Here is a 19,402-nt window from a genome sequence, read left to right as displayed (position 1 = left end):
AACTTTTAAAATGCATTTAATTTAATTCCATTAAAAACGTTTATTTGCTTATGTGCGCTGTTTTTATGCCGCCTGCTGCATCTCCTGTCGTCTCTCATGAAACAGGCGACTTGCCTAGCAACTTGCCGTAACTAATGTGTACAAATATTATTCTTTTGGATGACGTGTAAATGATTAGCTGAACATTGCTATATGCTAGGTATCGATGCAAAATGTCGTTGTCAAAAGCCTTGAAAAGAAAAATTGATTCAGAATGCAGGACCTACAAAGAAGAATGGAAGCAGAGGTATGTGTTGAGCCTGCCTGCATTTATTAATGCCAAGCCTATTAATTTAACGAAACATAGGCTATTTTTGACCTTGCCCACTGGAAGAGGGAGACAGGACACTTTTGTTTTTTTTTTGCACAAGATTACGCGCACTCGCGTGCCAATACCGTTCCGACCTGTGCGTCATGGATAACTGCAAGGATGTTCCACCTGTTGTTTTGTCACTTTAGTAGGACTATCATCTATACCTCAATAAATGTTTTGAAATTGATGGGATTGCTGTAGGCCTTTTTTTCTTTTTAAAAACATGGGGTTAAAAAAAAATCATTTATTTTTTATTTAAACAGCAAATTAACGTCATCTCGCGGGCCAGATAGAATAGATGGCGGGCCAAAATTGGCCCGCGGGCCACTATTTGCCGACCCCTGGCCTAGCCATAGAAAGAAAGAGCCATAAAAATGAACAAAATCTCCGTGGACCGACCTTGGTGTGCTTTTTTTTTTCTAAACTTGATCATCAGACTCTGCCCCGCCTATTTGTCAACGCAGGAGCCGCTACTGCAAATACACGTCTGACTTGTATACAAATATAGTCGTGTTTCTACATAGCTCTATAACAGATATGACTATAGCTTCGTTTTGGTGAACAGCTTTGTAACAGCCCACTATGCAAACGTTATTTATCGACAACACGTGTTTTTATTACAGTAGGTGTAACATAGCCTACTGGCTAAGTAGCTAGTTAACGTTAGCTTGTTAATCTAAAGGCTCTGCAGGTGGCAAACTTGTGGAACACAGGCAAACTTAAATCACTGAACACATCCAATATTGCACATCCAATTATTTCCCTTTTTTCTGTTCTGTTTTCAGTGCATAAGACATTCAGTGGAGCTGCAGCAAGCAGTATTGGGTAAGTTTTTCATCATGGCAAAAAGCCTAATTTTGCCCTAATATAGTAGCTAGTTAACATGTGAAATGCTCTGCATGTGGCAAACTTATTTTTAAAATACAGACAGACTTAAATCAATGAACACATCCACTTATTACAGTGCATGAAAATGCACTGTTCTGTTATCCAAAGTCTTCTTCTTCTTCTTCCAACCAAATTTCTGCGTCTAATTCAGCTTCAACCGTTTAACGTAGAAACTTCGTTCAAACTTTGTAACGTAGGTCTTGAAAAGGAGACTTGAGGAATGCATTTTTCACTTTTGTAAACTTTATACTTTTTGAGATATTAATAAAAAACAAGCTTATTTTTCCCCATAGACTTTGTATGGGGACTATGACATCATAATGGGCTAATTAACTTGATTTGCACCTGTATCAACTTCCAGCTGCTCAACTAGGTCCCATCAAAAAGCTAGTTAAACTGATTGCACCTGTGTAACTCTGTGTATCTCCATTCTACAAGGATATAAGGCACATTCCATCCAACTTTCTATCCATTCATCCTCTTCAAACCATTCACTCATCTACTACCCAGGGGGCAAAGGGGGTTTAGATGACATGGGCTGCTGTAAAAGGTTGTCATATAAAAATGAAATCTATGATGTCTGAGGATCACAACCTGGGTGGACAACCCGGTCAACAAGCTGCTGGAAACTTGCAATTAGGGTCAAAACAATGCTACCTCAAATTTTGCTTTAACTCCCCGGAATCACCCAATCATGCTAAAAAGTAGGGGTGTGAATCTCTCATGTAAAAGACGATACGATTCACATCTAGATACATGGGCACGATTCGATACAAGAAAAGATACATGTTCATAAAAAACGATTCAGTATGATTCGATGCGATGCGATTCGATGCAGTTCGATGCAGTTGAAGAATGGAAAGCATTCTGAAAGATTTTTTATCATTTGCTTAAGGTGCACATTCATTTTATATTATAAATTATCATGGTCATGTCAATTAGGCAAAAACAAATGTGTGAATATGATTATCTAAACTGAGGTTTGTATCATATACTGTATTGAAATGAAAAAAAGAATAGTCTACATTTCAGCCAAACAAAGCAGCCAAATACAACATGAAAATACATTTTTATAGACTTTATAGATTTTATAGAGTTATATCTGATTGTTTTCAAGGAGCTGTAGCCTATTGTTGAGGTAAGACAATACCAAAATAAAATAAAACGGTGCTTAAGACAATCTTGGCCTTTTCTCATTGCCTACAACAAAATAGGCCTATATCAATGAACTATTTTGTTCCAAGTCTGAGTGAATGTGAACAAAATAATAATAATTTGTACATTGTTTAAGCAGCAAGGGCCAAATTATTCTTTAGTATTAAGGAAATCCCTTCATCAAACGTAAGGCTACTCTACAGACTATCGTTGCTGTTTAAGAATGCTATAGTAAGTGTTTAATTTCGCGCTGGATTTTGACAAACAAAAGAGTAAAAACTGTCAAACACCGACAGAGTGTGAGTTGTCACGTGCTTAAGTTGCGGTAGATGTATGGGTAATGAAGTCCTTTGACGACATTGGGCAATGAGTGTAGCCCAAAACGAACTTCATTACCCACAAATCCGTGCCATGTGTAGTTTCAAAACAAGAAGCGGGATGAACGCGCTGCTTGCAACGTAAATCAGAGTCTGAGCGAGCAGAAAAGGTTATGAACCGATTTGTAATAAGTAAATCGATATAACGACCGGTTCATTTCAGTTTTATTCCGATACGGGGCTTCACATATCGATGTAGCCGTATCTTACGCGTTAATAGATAGATACATAGATAGATAGATAGATAGATAGATTGATACTTCATTGATCCCCAGGGGAAATTCAAGGTCTCAGTAGCATACAGACATCACACACACATTCACTAACAGCAGAAAAAAGTAATTAATGGTATATAATATAAAAAAACAACTAAGCAATAAGGACAGTAGAAGATAAAGAATATACTAAATATACTAAAATACAAATTATACTAAATAACAGTTAATCTAAATCAATTCTAAAAACAGTATCCACATAGTGGGTGATTTATCAACAGGCGCTTGCAATGACTGAGGCAGGGACTGAGCCTGTGATTCTCTGTGCATAGTAAGGTAAGGTGCTCTGTGTGAGTGAGTGTTATGGTGATGGTGCAAATGAGTAAGTCCAACAGTGCAACAGTGCAAGAATAAAGTCTAGAGACCAGCATAAAATAAGTATGGACATATCAGCGAGTAGGCAAGGTAATATAAAAAACTATAGAAAAAACTATATCTATCTATCTATCTATCTCTCTCTCTCTCTCTCTCTCTCTCTCTATATATATATATATATATATATATATATATATAGATAGATAGATAAATTTAGATATTAAGATAGATTTAGATATTCTATATTAAGAAAAGGTATAAGTGTGGCCACAATTTGGCTGTGGCATGGAGGGAGGGGTTATGCATATGTGCTAATATAGCACGCAAACAGTGAGGCAGTAAGACAGTGGTAAAAAGTGGCTAGTGGACAGACAGTATCCAAACATGGAGGGGGTGGAGAGGCAGACAGACTATGCGGAGAAGTCTATCTCTCCTCTTCCCTTAGGTGAAGCATTGAACAGTTCAATGGCCCTGGGGACAAATGACTTCCTTGTCTGTCTGTTGTGCAAGGCAGTGAGCGAAGTCTCCAGCTGATCAGGCTCTTCTGCTTTACAATAGTGCTGTGGAGTGGATGACACTCATTGTCCAAGATGTTGATCAGTGTTCAGGGTCCTTTTTTCAGATATTGAAGTGATGCACTCCAGTTCAGCTCCCACTACAGAGCCAGCTTTCCTTACCAGCCTGTCAAGTCGCCCCGCATTCTTCTTTGTGCTTCCTCCCTAGCATACCACTACATAGAAGAGGACGCTGGCAACAACAGACTGGTAGAACATCCTGAGGAGCTTGCTGCACACATTGAAGGACCGCAGCCTCCTCAGGAAGTACAGCCTGCTCTTCCCTTTCTTGTAGAGTGTGTCCATGTTGGCTGACCAGTCCAGTTTATTGTCCAGGTGGAGACCCAGATACTTGTAGGTGCTTACAACCTCCACATTGACCCCATCAATGGAGACTGGTAGCAGAGTGGGCTTAGACCTGCGTCAGAAAACTTCTGTATGTGGCATGACTCTGTGTTGTAGCAGAAGTCAGATGTGTACAGGGTGAACAGGACTGGTCAGGTAATCTGTACCAGGTTACCAGGTGAGCATCCACACCCATCTGCAATAGCTTGTCTCCTAGTCTGAGGGGTTGGATGGTGTTAAAAGCACTTGAGAAATCAAGTGATGTCTTGATGTCTTTCACAGTGTTGGAACTTGTCCGATGCGTAGACTCAAGTTAAAGATGTGCTTCAGTGGCTTCCCCAGTTCAGCAACACAGGCCTTGAGTAGCCTTGGACACAGTCTGTCAGGCCTTCTTGGGGCGAAGTTTCTTTAGTTGAACTCTTACTTGATCTGCTGTGATGATGGGGGGTGTGGGGAGGGGGGGGTGCATCTGGGATCTGTGTGTGATTGCTGTTGACTAAAGTCATTGTCACCTCATTGTTTGTGATCGCTATGTGGGGGAGGGGTGCAATATCCAGTGATGGTGGGGGTACGATAGCCTGTGATGTGGAGGTGAGTGTTGCACTGGTATTGAGGGGGTGTGGGGGTGCATGGGGGCTGGGGAATGACCACCTCCTTGATGTCCCTGTCAAGGCTGCCAGAGTCGTGGACACCTCAACAGGCACAGGTAAGGAGGCGTCAGGTGGGGGCAGGGCGTGAGGGGATGGTGGCTTAGGTTGTTGGGTGTCACCGGGATGCAGAGCTGGAGGGACTGGGAGGCTGGGAGTAGGGCAGGCACGCAAACAAGAGCCGTGTCTGAGTCAGCAGGGGGTGGTGGACAGACCACTGCTATTGGAGCTGGAGCAGGGCAGTCAAACCTGTTGTAGAAGTTGTTCAGCTGGTTCGCCCTGTCCAGGTCCCCCTCAACAGAGCTGCTGCTCTTCTTCAGGCCCCTGGCAAAGGCATCCTATGTAGCCTGGAATTGCCCTCTTTGCACAGGAGCAGCTCTTCTGACAACCCTTAACACAACCACATGATATTGCCATGGCCATTGACACAGGCCAGGCAGGCTGTGTAGATGGAATTGAAAATGCTTGGCCCTCCTCCAGAGACCATCCAAAATTTCAGATTTTTTACTGCCCAAGCGATTCATCATTATTATACTGTTCATATTAATAGCGACTTGAAATACAACCCCAAAACAGAAAAAGTTGGGACGTTGTGCAAAATGCAAATAAAAACTAAATGTGATAATATACAAGTCTCGTAAACCCATATTTAGCAGCAAAAAGGACACAGACAACATATCTAATGTTGAAAATGAAAATGTGGACTATTTCATGGAAAATATATGTTCAGTTTGAATTTGATGCCAGCAACATGTTTCAAAAAAAGTTGGGACGGGAGCATGTTTATCACTGTACTGCTTCACCCCTTCATTTAACAAAATTCTGTAAATGTTTAGGAACTGAGGAGACTATTTGCTAGAGTTTTGAGAATGAACTCTAGCAAATAGTCATTACTACACGATTTCAGTTGCTCAACAGTATGGGGTATTCTTAGTCATGCTTTCCATTCCATTATGCACCTAATTTGACAAATCTGAACTGCAGACAGGCCATTTTAGCACCTGGACTCTTCCTCTATGGAGAAATACTATTTAAATATGTGCAGAATTCATTTGGCCATTGTTTTCCTGAAATATTAAAGGTCTTCTCTAGAATAGATATTACAAGGATACAAGGATACAAGGAAGTTTATTGTCACATGCATATAGTTACTGGAAGTAAGAAATGCAGTGAAATTAAGTATGGTGTCAGCCTATTTGTGCATTTATGGGGGGGGGGGGGGTAAAAAAGTGCAGTAGAAGAGGGGTTTAGTAGATTAAGTGGCAAGGGCTGCATAAGCACCCAAGAGCAACAGGGGCAAGGAAAAACTCCCTTACCAAGGAAGAAACCTTGGGCATATCCACGGCTCAAGGGGCTAACCCAACTGCCAAGGGTCTTGGTGTGTGTGTTGGGGGGATGACAAGGGAGATGGGATAGTGTGCTGTGTATGTGGGGAGAGGGCAGTGTGCAATATGTGTGTTGGAGAAGCTTCCTCATGAGACAATGTGCTGTGTATTGGGGGGCGGGGGCAGTGTGCTGTAAGTATGTTGGGGATGTGTGTTGGAGAAGCTTCCTGATGAAATAATGTGCTGTGTATGTAGGGGAGAGGGGGGGGGGGCAGTGTACTGCAAGTATGATGTATGTGAGTGATGACAGTGAAGATGTGTGTGTGGGCGGGAGGGGAGTGGAGCAGTGACTGTGTGTGTGTGTGTGTAGTGTGTGTGTGGCAGTGGCGGCTGGTGGTTAAAAAAATAACGGAGGAAGGAATGTCTGCTTGATTGGCGTTAGTGGCAAATGTGAGGTTGTGATGGTGTTGGTGGCATATGTGAACAATAGAGTATGTAGGCCGCCTACCCAGACACATTTATAGCAGCAGTATGTACTATGTAGCACTGGCAATGTTGTGCAATAAATGCTGTTCTGACATTCTCGGGGGGGTCTGGGGGGGGGGCACAATGGACTTTGTAATATAATTTAAATATATAAGTCACTTTGGATAATAGTGCTAAATTAATAAATGTAAATGTAAATAAATGTAAATTTAGGTCTGGGAAGTCAGGGAAGATATGTAGGTCTAGTTATGAAATACTGTTTTCCAGATGTGCAAAATTACGGAAAGTCTGGAGGTTTTGCTCAGTGTAATAGCCTACATTGGCAGAAATAAACACTTGTTTTATAAAACCATGTAACTATTTACCATTAAAAATAGACCTTAAATGTGGTTATTTGTAACATGCTATGGTTTTTAAAGCCAAATCCCTATAATTTAAAGACAGGTTGTAATAGCTAAGTGGGAATTTATGAAAGCATACTCGAAAGGCAAATGTTATTGAAGACGTCATTAAAGGAATGCATCATGGTCTGAAACATTCATTAACAATGTTACCATCCAAAGATACATTTAGAACGGTGAAAACAAGAACATAACAACAAGAACCTTATTTAACAATTGTTTAGTTAAGGCATAACTTGGATGATTTTAACAACTCATAACTATCCAAAAATGTTTTATCACCAAGTGAACTGTCCACGTATGTGACAGGCCAGCAGTAGGCTATGGCTGATTGTTTTCTGTGCTAACGTTACCAGTTAGCCATGAGTAGCCTATTTGTCTGACTATGTAGCATTCAGTAGCCTACACTAGCCTTACCATCTTGTTTTGGAATATGAATTTTTGGAGCTGGTCTTCCTGCTTTGATAAACATTCATCATACATCAGTGTATTCGCAGTGTATTTGAATGTATAAAAGATTTGAGATTGTCCTCTGATTCCATTGTACAGTTTATTTCACGAGCAAACAACAAACAAGCTTTCCGTTCAACCTAAGATTCGTAGACTGCAGATAATGTTCTTGAACCGTTGCCGCTAAAAACAGCACCCCCTATCGCAATTGAAAATTACTGTACGGAGGAGCTTCCTCCCTTGACCATTGAAAACGACGTGATTCACGAGCCGCTGAGGTCCGAGGCGTTTATAATGGACTTCAATGAGGGGCTTGAGGAGGAAGCTCCTCCATGCAGTAATTTTCAATAGCGATAGGGGGTGCTGTTGACATTTTGACCTAGGGGAACGATTTTGTTCATTCAAAGTGTTAAAAATAGTAATATTAACAGTAATTTATCAGATTAGTAATTCACTTTATATATTTTTTATTTTTCTTTGAAATTTTAGGGAGGGTGTTCCTCCCTTTCCTCAATGAAGGAGCCTCCTCTGGTGTGTGGGTAGGTGGGGGCAGTATGCTGTAAGTATGTAGAGGATGTGTGTTGGAGAAGATCCTGAAGACAATGTGCTGTGTATGTAGGGGGGGGGGGGGCAGTGTGCTGTAAGTATGTTGGGGATGTGTGTTGGAGAAGCTTCCTGATGAAATAATGTGCTGTGTATGTAGGGGAGGGGGGGGGGGGCAGTGTACTGCAAGTATGATGTATGTGAGTGATGACAGTGAAGATGTGTGTGTGGGCGGGAGGGGAGTGAAGCAGTGACTGTGTGTGTGTGTGTGTGTATAGTGTGTGTGTGGGTAGGTGGGGGCAGTATGCTGTAAGTAAGTAGAGGATGTGTGTTGGAGAAGATCCTGAAGACAATGTGCTGTGTATGTAGGGAGGGGGGGGGGGGCAGTGTGCAGCAAGTATGTAGAGGAGGCTTACTGTAGCAAGCAGTGTGCTGTATGTATGTGAGGTGATGACAGTGATGATGTAAGAGTGTGTGTTTTTTTTTGTGTGTGTGTTGGGGATGGGGGGGGGGGGGGGCAGAAAGGCTAGGCAATCAAGGACATGGGTAGATAGATGGAGGAGAAATCAAAAATAATAAATAAAAAGTTCTATAGAGATGTGCAAAAGTTGGAGAAAGTCAGATATGTGTGTGTGTGTGTGTGTGTGTGTGTGTTTTGACGTGTGATGAATAAGAAAATAAATAAAAGGTCTGCAGCATAGGGAGAGGGATGTAAAAGTGCTAAAAGTCATGTAGGTGTGTGTGTGTGTGTGTGTGTGTGTGGGGGGGGGGGGTCATGAGTGCTGAGGAGTGGATGAGTGCAAAGTCAGTATAGTGTGAGTTCAGAGTTGGGAAATGTTTGAGAGTGCTGAGGAGTGAATGTGTGCAAAGTCAGTATAGTGTGAGTTCAGAGTTCGGATGGCCTGGGGATAAAAACTTCTCCTGAGTCTCTCAGTTCTGGCTTTGTGACGACATAGGCGTCTTCTTGATTTCAGCGGTAGGAATAATCCATTGTTAGGATGAGAAGAGTCCTTCAGAATCTTTTGGGCTCTTAGGAGTACTCTTCTGGAATAGATTTCTTGTAGAGCAGGGAGTTGAGTTCTTATAGTACGTTCAGCTGAGCGCCCTACTCTCTGCAGAGTACTACAATCTCTAACTGTGGAGTTCCCATACCAGGTGATGATGCTACCAGTTAGAACACTCTCAACCGCTGAAGTGTAGAAGGCCTTCATGATGGATGTAGAAACTTTGAATTTCCTTAGCTGACGAAGGAAGTAGAGTCGTTGTCTGGACTTCTTCAGAACATGCTGAGTGTTAACAGTCCATGTTAAGTCTTCCGTAATGTGGACACCAAGGTATTTAAAACTTGTGACTCTCTCTACAGGTTGCCCGCTGATCATTAGTGGGGTGTAACTGTAGTTCTGCTGCTTCCTTCTGTAATCCACTATCATTTCCTTGGTTTTATTGATATTCAGTGTCAAGCTGTTAGATTGACACCACTGTGCCACCTCATCAAACTGATCCAAGTAGAGCTGTTCATTGTTGTTACTAATCAGGCCCAAGATCACTGTGTCATCTGCAAACTTGATGATGGAGGTATGACTACTGTTGGCTTTGCAGTCATGTGTGTAGATGTTGTACAGCAGTGGACTCAAAACACAGCCTTGGGGAGCACCAGTGCTGATGGTTAATGAGTCAGATGTCAGACCCCCCACTCTAACCACTTGTGAACGGTTGGTGAGGAAGTCAAATATCCAGTGACACAGGGTGGTGTTCAGTCCTAAGGCCTTCATCTTTGTGACCAAGGTGAGAGGTACTATCGTGTTGAATGCTGAACTAAAGTCAATGAACAGCATCCTCACATAATTCCCATTCCCCTCCTCCAGGTGAGTTAAGGTGGTGTGCATGAGGTTTGAGATGGCATCCTCTGTAGACCTGTTGGCTCTGTAAGCAAATTGGAGGGGGTCGAAGGAGGCAGGGAGGGATGAGCAGATAATGTTTTTCACAAGCTTCTCAAAACACTTCATCACTGTAGACGTCAGGGCTACTGGGCGGTAGTCATTCAGACATGATGGACTTTTGTTTTTCGGTACTGGAACAATAACAGACTGCTTGAGGCAAGTAGGAACTGTCTCTTGAGTCAATGATGTGTTAAAGATATCAGTGAACACAGGAGCTAACTGAGCAGCGCAGGATTTCAAAATCCTGTTAGAAATTCCATCCGGTCCAGCAGCTTTTCTACAATTAACCCTCCTAAAGGCATTGCTCACATCGACCTCAGAGACACAGAAAGGTGCATCCTCATTTGCTTCACATGCTGCAGCTAGTGCAAGATAGTCTGTGTTTTTCATGTCAAAGCGAGCATAAAAAGCATTAAGTTCATCAGGGAGGTCTTTACTCACATTCATCATAGGAGGGGACTTTCTTTCAAAGCCAGTGATGGTTCGGAGTCCTTTCCACACTCGTGCTGGATCACCCTCCAAGAAATCAGCTTCAACTTTGTCTCTATAGTGCCGCTTAGCATCTTTAATAGCTCTACGTAAACTATAAGATGCTGCTTTGTAATCCGTCATATCCCCTGAAATAAGCCCAGCATTATAAGTCATGGTGCGTGTCTTTAATGCCGTTCTCACTTCTCTATCCACCCATGGCTTCTGGTTAGGGAAGCTTCGGATCTTTACAGTTGGGATGATGGAATCAGTTAGCATATTGATGTAACTCAATGATACTTCCGTAAACTCATTGATGTCAGCAGAGTTCGTCTTGAACATCTCCCAGTCAACGTTGCTAAGGGCGTCCTGTAGCCTGGCTTCCGATTGGTCAGTCCAGCGATTGACCTCCTTCGTCACTGGGGGGTCCGTCTGACTTCTCTGCTTGTACATAGGCAGAAGGAAAACAGCGGCATGGTCTGATTTTCCGAAAGCTGGTAGAGACTTAGCTTTGTAACTGTTCTTGAACTGTGTGTAGCAGTGATCCAGTGTGTTGTCACCACATGTAGGGAAGTGAATGTGTTGAATAAATTCAGGCATGGACCGGTTCAGATGTACTTGATTGAAATCACCGGCCACAATAAGCGCAGCTTCAGGGTGCGTGTGTTGTTGTCTATTTAACACTTCTTGCAATTCTGAAACCGCAGCATCTGTGTTGGCTTGTGGAGGAATGTAGACAGCGTTGAATATTACCGAAGTAAACTCACGGGGCAGGTAGAAGGGTCGACAGACGACCGCTAGATGTTCTAGATGAGGCGAGCAGGACTTTGAGAGAACGGTGACATTTCTAGGATCACACCACTTGCTGTTCGTCATGATGCAAACACCGCCACCTTTCGATTTCCCAGATTCCTCAGTCCTGTCAGAGCGAGCAGCAGAGAAAAACTCCACCGGAGTGATGGCACAGTCCGGTACAAGTTCAGTTAGCCATGTCTCAGTAAAGCATAGAATGTTACAGTCCCTGATGTCTCTTTGAAACTGTATCCTCGCTCTTAGTTCATCCATCTTGTTAACAAGAGACTGGACATTGGCTAGGAGAATGCTAGGCAGTGGAGGCCTATGAGCTCTATTCCTCAATCTGTTACGGAATATCAGATATTGATATTGCCTGGATGGCAATATATGTTGCTCAAAACCTGTATACATCTTTCAGAATTGATTGTGCTTTGCCAAATGTGCAAGATGCCCATGCTGTAGGCACTAATGCTCCTCCACACAGTCATAGATGTTGGGTTTCGAACTGAGCACTAAAACAAGATAGGTTGGATACATGGATAGGCCCTCTCCTCTTTAGCCCAGATGAGTCCATGATTTCCCAAAACAATGGCAAATGTTGATTGGTCTAACCACAGGACCTTTTTCCACGTTACCTCAGTTCATTTTAAACAAGCTCAGGCCCAGATAAGACGGTGGTATTTTCTGTATTGTGTCTCAATACAATTTTGGTTGTTAGAATTTTGGCTGCAGTTTTTGAATTGAGTATCAAACTGTGCACAAAGACAATGGTTATCAGAGGTTGTCCTGAGCCCATACAATGACAGGTGTGGAAACGGGTCTGGTGTTGATGCAGTGCCATCTGAGGTCCAGAAGACCACGACCATCCAATGTGTTTTTCAGCTTCTTCCCTTGTCCTGTATATGATGGACCCCCCAAATACTTCACAATTTTATCTTAAAAAGCATTAAAATGGCATTGTTTCATCATTTGTGTACACAGGTTTACACAGAATGATGAATACCCGTACATCTTTACTTCTAAGAGACCCTGCTGGGATGCTCTTTTTCATACCCAATCATGTTGCCAGTTACCCTAATTAGTTTTGAAACATTCCTCCTTTTGTTTTCTTTATCATTACCTTTTCCAGCATTTTGTTATCCCTGTCCCAACTTTTTTTGAAACATGTTGCTGGTATCAAATTCAAAATTAAAATATATATTTCATGAAATAGTCAAATTTGTAATTTTCAACATTTGATATGCTGTCTGTGTCCTTTTTTCAAGTAAATATGAGTTTAAGAGATTTGCAGATTATTACATTCTGTTTTTATTCACATTTTACACAACGTCCCAAGTTTTTCTGTTTTGGGTTGTAATTGTTTTATAATGAAAACTGAAAAGCACTTAGGCTACCATGAAATTTCTCAACCTTGATTTCGCCAGCTTCTCGATATTTTATCGCTGCCAATGTCTTTGCAGTCCACAGCAGCAATAAGTGGTTATTTATTGCCTTCTAGTGGTGAAATGAAAATCCAAGTAGCCTAGCCTATTTTACATGGGATTTCCAACAATACAGGAAGTAGCGTTAACATAATCGTGCACCACTGCAGAAGAAGACGTTGTGTTTTTGATGTGTTTTTGATGTGTTTGTGGACTAAGTTTGTGCACAGTAAAAGTGCAAGGATACAAAGACAGAACCGACTGATATCTTATTCATGGACTGTTTTACAAGATCACCTTTTCGGTAAGTAGTATACGTAAAACTATTTGATCAATCAAAACTATTTTCTTTGCAGCAGGCTAAGCTAGAACTAGTGCTAGTGGAGAAACATGGATAATTAGCAACAGAAGTTCAGTCTTTCAATGTAACGTTACATGATCACAACTTTATTTCATACTGCTTGTACAATCAAGATATCGTTTGAAAGCTGTATTCCCGTTGTGTTGGTAGGGCTGTAGATTTCACAACTAAAATGATATATAGCAGAGATATGAAAGCAGTTATGGATGATGGCATTTGATCGCGGCTGCTAGCTGCCTGATAGGGAACTGCAAAGAGCTTCAAAAGCGCATTTTTTTGCGGGGGGACTTGCATACTTTGAGCACATCCTACAAGTTTCCAGCAGCTTGTTGACCGGGTTGTCCACCCAGGTTGTGATCCTCAGACATCATAGATTTAATTTTTATATGACAACCTTTTACAGCAGCCCATGTCTGATTTCGTAAAAAATGGGTGTTTTGCCCCCTGGGTATACCCATTAAACTATCTCATCAACATCCATTAAACAATCTGCCTATCAACATCCATTCAACTTTCTGTCTATCAACATCCATTACACTATCTATAACTTTTAAACTATATACTCTGTCTCATACAATCTGGCTTTACAGATCCTGTTCAACTATTTCCTCTGCCGACAACTGTTTCAAAATAAATGTCCTCACTACAATAATTCACTATTAAATAATTTAACTATTTAAACTACTCAACTATTTAACTGTTCAAGCATTTTAACTGTCAGTTGTTATCAACTATGACTTCTGCCACCTGTTATCAAATAAAAGTTTGTTTTGCATTTTATGTTAATATACAGTATGTTTATATTTTCATGCACTGGTAATTTTCTCGAAATTACATTTTCTAGTTATTATTCTTCCCACCAAATTTCTTCGTCTAATTCAGCTTCAACCGTTTAACGTAGAAACTTCGTTCAAACTTTGTAACGTAGGTCTTGAAAAGGACACTTGAGGAATGTATTTTTTACTTTTGTAAACGTTATACTTTTTGAGATATTAACAAAAAACAAGCTTATTTTTCCCCAATAGACTTTACATTAGCACTATGACATCACAATGGACTAATTAACTCGATTTGCACCTGTATCAACTTCCAGCTGCTCAACTAGGACCCATCAAAGGGCCAGTTAAACTGATTGCACCTGTATCAACTGCTTTCTGCTTAACTAGGCCAACTCTCTGTGTCTCTCCATTCTACAAGGATATAAGGCACATTCCATCCAACTTTCTATCCATTCATCCTCTTCAAACCATTCACTCATCCACCCATTAAACTATCCATCAACATCCATTAAACAATCTGCCTATCAACATCCATTCAACTTTCTGTCTATCAACATCCATTACACTATCTACATTCAACTTTTAAACTATATACTCTGTCTCAGGCTTTAAGCATAAAAATCTCACTACAATAATTCACTATTAAATAATTTAACTATTTAAACTACTCAACTATTTAACTGTTCAGCCATTTCAACTGTCAGTTGTTATCAACTATGGCTCCTGCCAACTGTTTCCAAATAAAAGTTTGTTTGGCATTTTATGTTAATATACAGTATGTTTATATTTTCATGCACTGGTAATTTCCTCAAAATTACATTTTCTAGTTTCCCTTTGTTCTCTTCTGTTTTCAGTGCATAAGGCATTCAGTGGAGCTGCACTAAAAGCAATAGTAATGGGGTAAGTTTCAATCACTGTAGGCCTAATACAGCCTCATTTTTACCCTACACTCAATGTCCCTGAATCTGAATTAAACTTCACTAAACAATTTCCTAGGCTATTTAAAGAGTAGATTTAGTAATTGTGTTTATTCTATCTTTGTGTGAACCGGTATGTTGTCAATTTCAGATGCTAGAAATCTGCAGCAAGCGGTATAAATGGGTAAGTTTTAATCATGGCCTCATTTTGCCCTAATATAGCTAGCTAAGTAGCTAGTTAACACGTTAACCTAAATGCTCTGCAAGTGGCAAACTTTTTTTAAAACACAGACAGACTTATATCAATGAACACATCCACTTATTTCCCTTTCTTCTCTTCTGTTTTCAGTGCATAAGGCATTCAGTGGAGCTGCACCTTAAGGCAATAGTAATGGGTAAGTTTCAATCACTGTAGGCCTAGAGCCTCATTTTTACCCTACACTCAATGACCACATCTGAATTAAACTTCACTAAACAATTTCCAAGGCTATTTAAAGAGTAGATTTAGTAATTGTGTTTATTTTGTCTTTGTGTGTATGCTGTCAATTTCAGATGCTGTGAGAAGAAATTCTGTTTGCTCTTCCAACAGTCGACCCGTTTACAATAATACGTATGCTGATATGACTTAATAAATACAAATCACAATGAAATGCATTTAATCTTCGTGTTTTTTTGTTGTTGTAAAAATATATATTGACATATAGGCTAATTTAACAATATGAGCCTAGTGCACTAGGACATAGCAATTAATGTATAAAACTAATGTAGACATATTGCAAAATGCAAAATTAAATACATTTGTGGAGTTTCAATGTAGATGCAATCATTTGGCATACTTATGGCCTCACTTTGGGTCAGTTTTGGCTACTTTTTGGCTGGATTTTGGGCTCTATTTGGGATGGTTATGGCCATATTTTGGAATGCCACAATTGGTTTTGGGTGAGTTTTGGCCTCCTTTTTTTTTATTCTGGCTTGCCTAATTTGGGCCATATTACATATAGTAGTACATATAATAGTACATCCCTCCAAAACTCTGCCAAAATGCCAAGCCAGTTTTGAGCCAAATTTGGGCCATAATGAATAGGCTTGGGTATCGAATATCGAGTATTGGTTGGAACCGGGACTATCTTTGCGATTTTCCCGGAATCGTTCAAAAGTTTAAATTTCGATTCCTACTTTCGATTCCCAGTCTGCCAACAGGAAGAAGAAACGTCTGAACACCAACGAAGAAGCGCATAGTTAATAGAATTAAAATTCATGGAGGTCAGACTATTTCATTCAGAAAGCAGGGTTCCCGAGGATCCTTAAAAAGTCTTAAATAGGCTACAACTGAATTTTCGAAAGAGAGGTATTAAATGTGCGTATGGGACCGCCAGCGAGTGCAAGAGAGCGAGTGATGTCTCCATCCAGTTTCGTGTATTTAAAACGCAATTGTATACGTGATAGGCTATTAGGCTACGGGAGGAAGTGTAGTGGTTGCAGAGTGAAGATGTTTTTCACGGGTTTGGTTAAAGGTGTGAAAACGGTAATAATACAGTAGGCCTATGTACAAAATAATATGCCTGGCGTTTTCGTGGTGTAGCTGAGGCCTGAGAGATAGACAGGGTAGCCTACGTGGAATGAGGGAGCCTACGGTAGAATGAGCGGGAGAAAGAGTTGGTAAGCCAGTTAGCGATAGGTTGGCCATATGTTCGAATTTAGGCCGGACATATGGATTTTAAAAGCCTTGTCCGGCGTCCGGCGCAGCCTCAAGCCGGACGTTTATTTGTTCTCCTTTTTGGAGTTGCGCTTGGCATCTAAAGTCTTTGCTCGGACGCAGCATCGTTTCACAAACTATGGACGCGAAGACTGCTGGTGAAATTATGTGCAGTGCTTCGCAATCAGGAGGAAATACTGTATACCGGTATGTTAAGTTGATCTGTTTGCATCTTTCCAGCGTGTGTTGCTGGCCTAGCCTAGGGAAGAAAATATCTGTCTAAGTTATAATAGCCTACCTGTAATATCTGCCAGCAGCTTGCTTGCCAGCGTGTCCCAGTAGGCTAGGCCTACTTAGCAAAAGTTGTGAAATATAACCGCATATGTTTTGAATGTCGGCGACTGCTACATAAAAATACGTGCCTTCATAATACGTGCGTGCTTGAGATGAAACCAGCAGTTTTCAGCAGGATCATGCGAAGAGGACCTGTCTCTTAATTAATTTAAAACAAGTCAATGGTTTTACAATGTTTCAGTCAAGCTTTGGTTGGTTTAGATAGAACTGGTATGCAAAATGTAAAGTAGTGGATTAACTTTAATTTGCTGTGCTGCATATGGACAATAGATGCACATAGTAAATTATATAAAGTAGGCTTATTAAAATATGTAAATAGCTTAGTTAACTTTGAAAAAAATATTTAAGGGAATCCAGTCCAGTGCACATGTCTTTGGCAAGTAGCCCTAGGCTACTACAGACACAGGTGAAGAACAGCCTCAGCAGTAAGCAAAACCAAATATGTACAGTACAGCCAGCTTCAAAAGCAAGCAGTCCAGACCCTAAAATTGGGCATTTATAGCTGTGAAGGTAATTCACACACAATTATTTTCTTTCGCCAAAATATTTTTGGTAACTTCTGTAGACATCCAAAATGGGGTGGGGGTTAAAATTAGTAGGAAAAAAACACTATTGCATTAAACAGTCTTATATATCTTTTTGCCGTGGTATAGTCTTAATTTTCATTTAGATGTCTTGAAAAGGTCTTAAAAGTCTTTAAATTTGCACTTGGAAAATGTGCAGATACCCTGAGAAAGACCGTTGGTTAGCTAGCTCATTTAAAATATCCTAAACTTTTTTTGACCCTGCCTTTAAAAAAAATCGGAATCGAGAATAGTTAGGAACCGGAATCGAAATAAGAAATCGGAATTGGAATCGGAATCGTTCAAATTGAAACGATACCCAACCCTAATAATGAATGTGCTATCTGGGTTAAGGTTAACTTAAGTTTTTAGAATTAGTGTTGATAGTGATGTCACCTTATTACAGGCGGGAAAACAAACACAGGCTACAATAGCAACCGAAAAGTGAATAAGATTGAATATGTGCTTATTAGCCAGTTAGTTTCCTTAAAAGATCATCTAAAATCAATGTTTCATAATTGCTCCTACCTAAATTCTTTAAAGGGTCGGTGCTCTTCGATCCTGACGTTCCCGCCCCGTTCTTCTGGTTCGTGGGGCTTGCCTTCTTCGCGTTGCCCAGCATGATAGCCTGGTGCCGGGATACTTCTTCTCAATGTCCCGGGACGCGTCTTGTGGAAACGTGTCGACGTTTCCTGAATGAATAACGTTCTCTGTCCTGTCACTCTAGGTCGGTGCTGTAACGTTGGTCTATGTTGTGTTTCGGACTGCACATCTCCCCATTATTTATAGTTGATGATAAGGTTAGAGACTGCCCATTGGTGATGTCAGCAGTGTTTTGGGAAGCTAAAGGTATTTACTTTAACAACACCCTGACCGAAGGAGCCTAGTCTGACGTTGCCTAATCGGCTTAAAGACAAAATGAAGCAAATCACCACCAGTTTTACCGAAGGAAACACAATAATTGTGTTTAATAATATAATAGCCTACAATACTCAAAGGGTCCTCCCTTCGATAATGCAAGCAAGCGCATTCACTGATCACAGTCATTACACTGGCAACATCAGTATCCTAACGAAAACAACTCTTCGAATCAGGCAGCATTCATTTGTAAAAATAAATTAGTTCTCAATCATTTCAAATATTGGCAAACATATTGACACGCGTATAGCCTACCACGCGTTCCTTCCTCAATGCACAGATGAAGGGTCAACAAACTCCCTGAGCCGTCTGATAAATCACAGAAAACTAGGTCATCGTGAAACTGTGCGTAGCCTATGAACAAAGATCGGAGACCCGGTCACAAGAGAAAGCAGAGACCCACGCTGACGACCCACTGGGATAAAAGAAGCTGACCTCGTCCAAGCCGTTCTATGATAATGAGTTGAACAAAATAATTCTTCCCCGACTGGACAACGGGGCGCCAAGATTCGACTTCATCCTTGGGAAATATTGCCCTCTAGCAACGAAAGAGGAAATTTCATATTCAATCCCTTCACTCGTCCAATTTTTCACCCACATGACATATGCGACAATGTGATCATAGCCCACTCACGAGGATTTAAAGATTATGATTCCACAATCATATTAATTCCATATACAAATAGGCCTACCTCCATGAACTGCGAAGAAATACCCGATGGTGAAATCTATAGCCAACCTGAAGAGATGACAGGCAGTATTTAGACTACTGCCAGATTAGGCTATCTTTAAATTGCAATGAACAAAAACTTCAATACTGGAGGTCTTGTAAGCCTTTTTTTCCGGGGGTGCAATTTTGTTAAGCCCACTGAACGGATTTTGGATGTCACTATAAAATGTCATACACAGATTTTGTCATCAACAGCAAGGGATGGCAAGGCAGGGGAAATGTGACTAAAGTTGGATCATTATTGCAAATGAATAGCTGATTTTCAATATCAATGTATATTTTGTCAGGACAGTGCTCTCCATCATAACTGTATTAACTCTATTCAACAGCCTATCCGAAAACGTTTG

General features: G+C 40.8%; 1 protein-coding gene and 1 long non-coding RNA gene across 3 annotated transcripts in view; one reads left to right on the top strand and one right to left on the bottom strand.

Moving 5' to 3' along the window:
* The window catches only part of plcd3b (phospholipase C, delta 3b), a 50,789-nt gene extending 32,005 nt beyond the window's left edge, over positions 1-18,784 (bottom strand). For both annotated transcript variants that reach the window (XM_076297854.1, XM_076297855.1), the window contains exon 1: positions 17,936-18,784. In XM_076297854.1, coding sequence (XP_076153969.1) covers positions 17,936-18,029 — 94 coding nt within the window. In that variant the 5' untranslated portion in view covers positions 18,030-18,784. The remainder of the gene's footprint in view (positions 1-17,935) is intronic.
* On the top strand, positions 852-14,977 carry LOC143137601 (uncharacterized). The gene is made up of 3 exons (XR_012990030.1): positions 852-1,177; positions 14,732-14,777; positions 14,946-14,977. It is a non-coding gene; the product is annotated as an uncharacterized LOC143137601 (long non-coding RNA).
* Positions 18,785-19,402: the final 618 nt, after the last annotated feature.

Source organism: Alosa pseudoharengus, unplaced genomic scaffold (assembly GCF_046254945.1).
Source record: "Alosa pseudoharengus isolate Yale_2024_CS ecotype anadromous, Long Island Sound unplaced genomic scaffold, YU_APseudo_1.1 YU_APseudo_1.1_scf_21, whole genome shotgun sequence".
In the NCBI taxonomy this organism is placed as follows: Eukaryota; Metazoa; Chordata; class Actinopteri; order Clupeiformes; family Clupeidae; genus Alosa; species Alosa pseudoharengus.
Note: the sequence above shows the minus strand (reverse complement) of the source record. Positions and strands in the feature narration are given on the sequence as shown.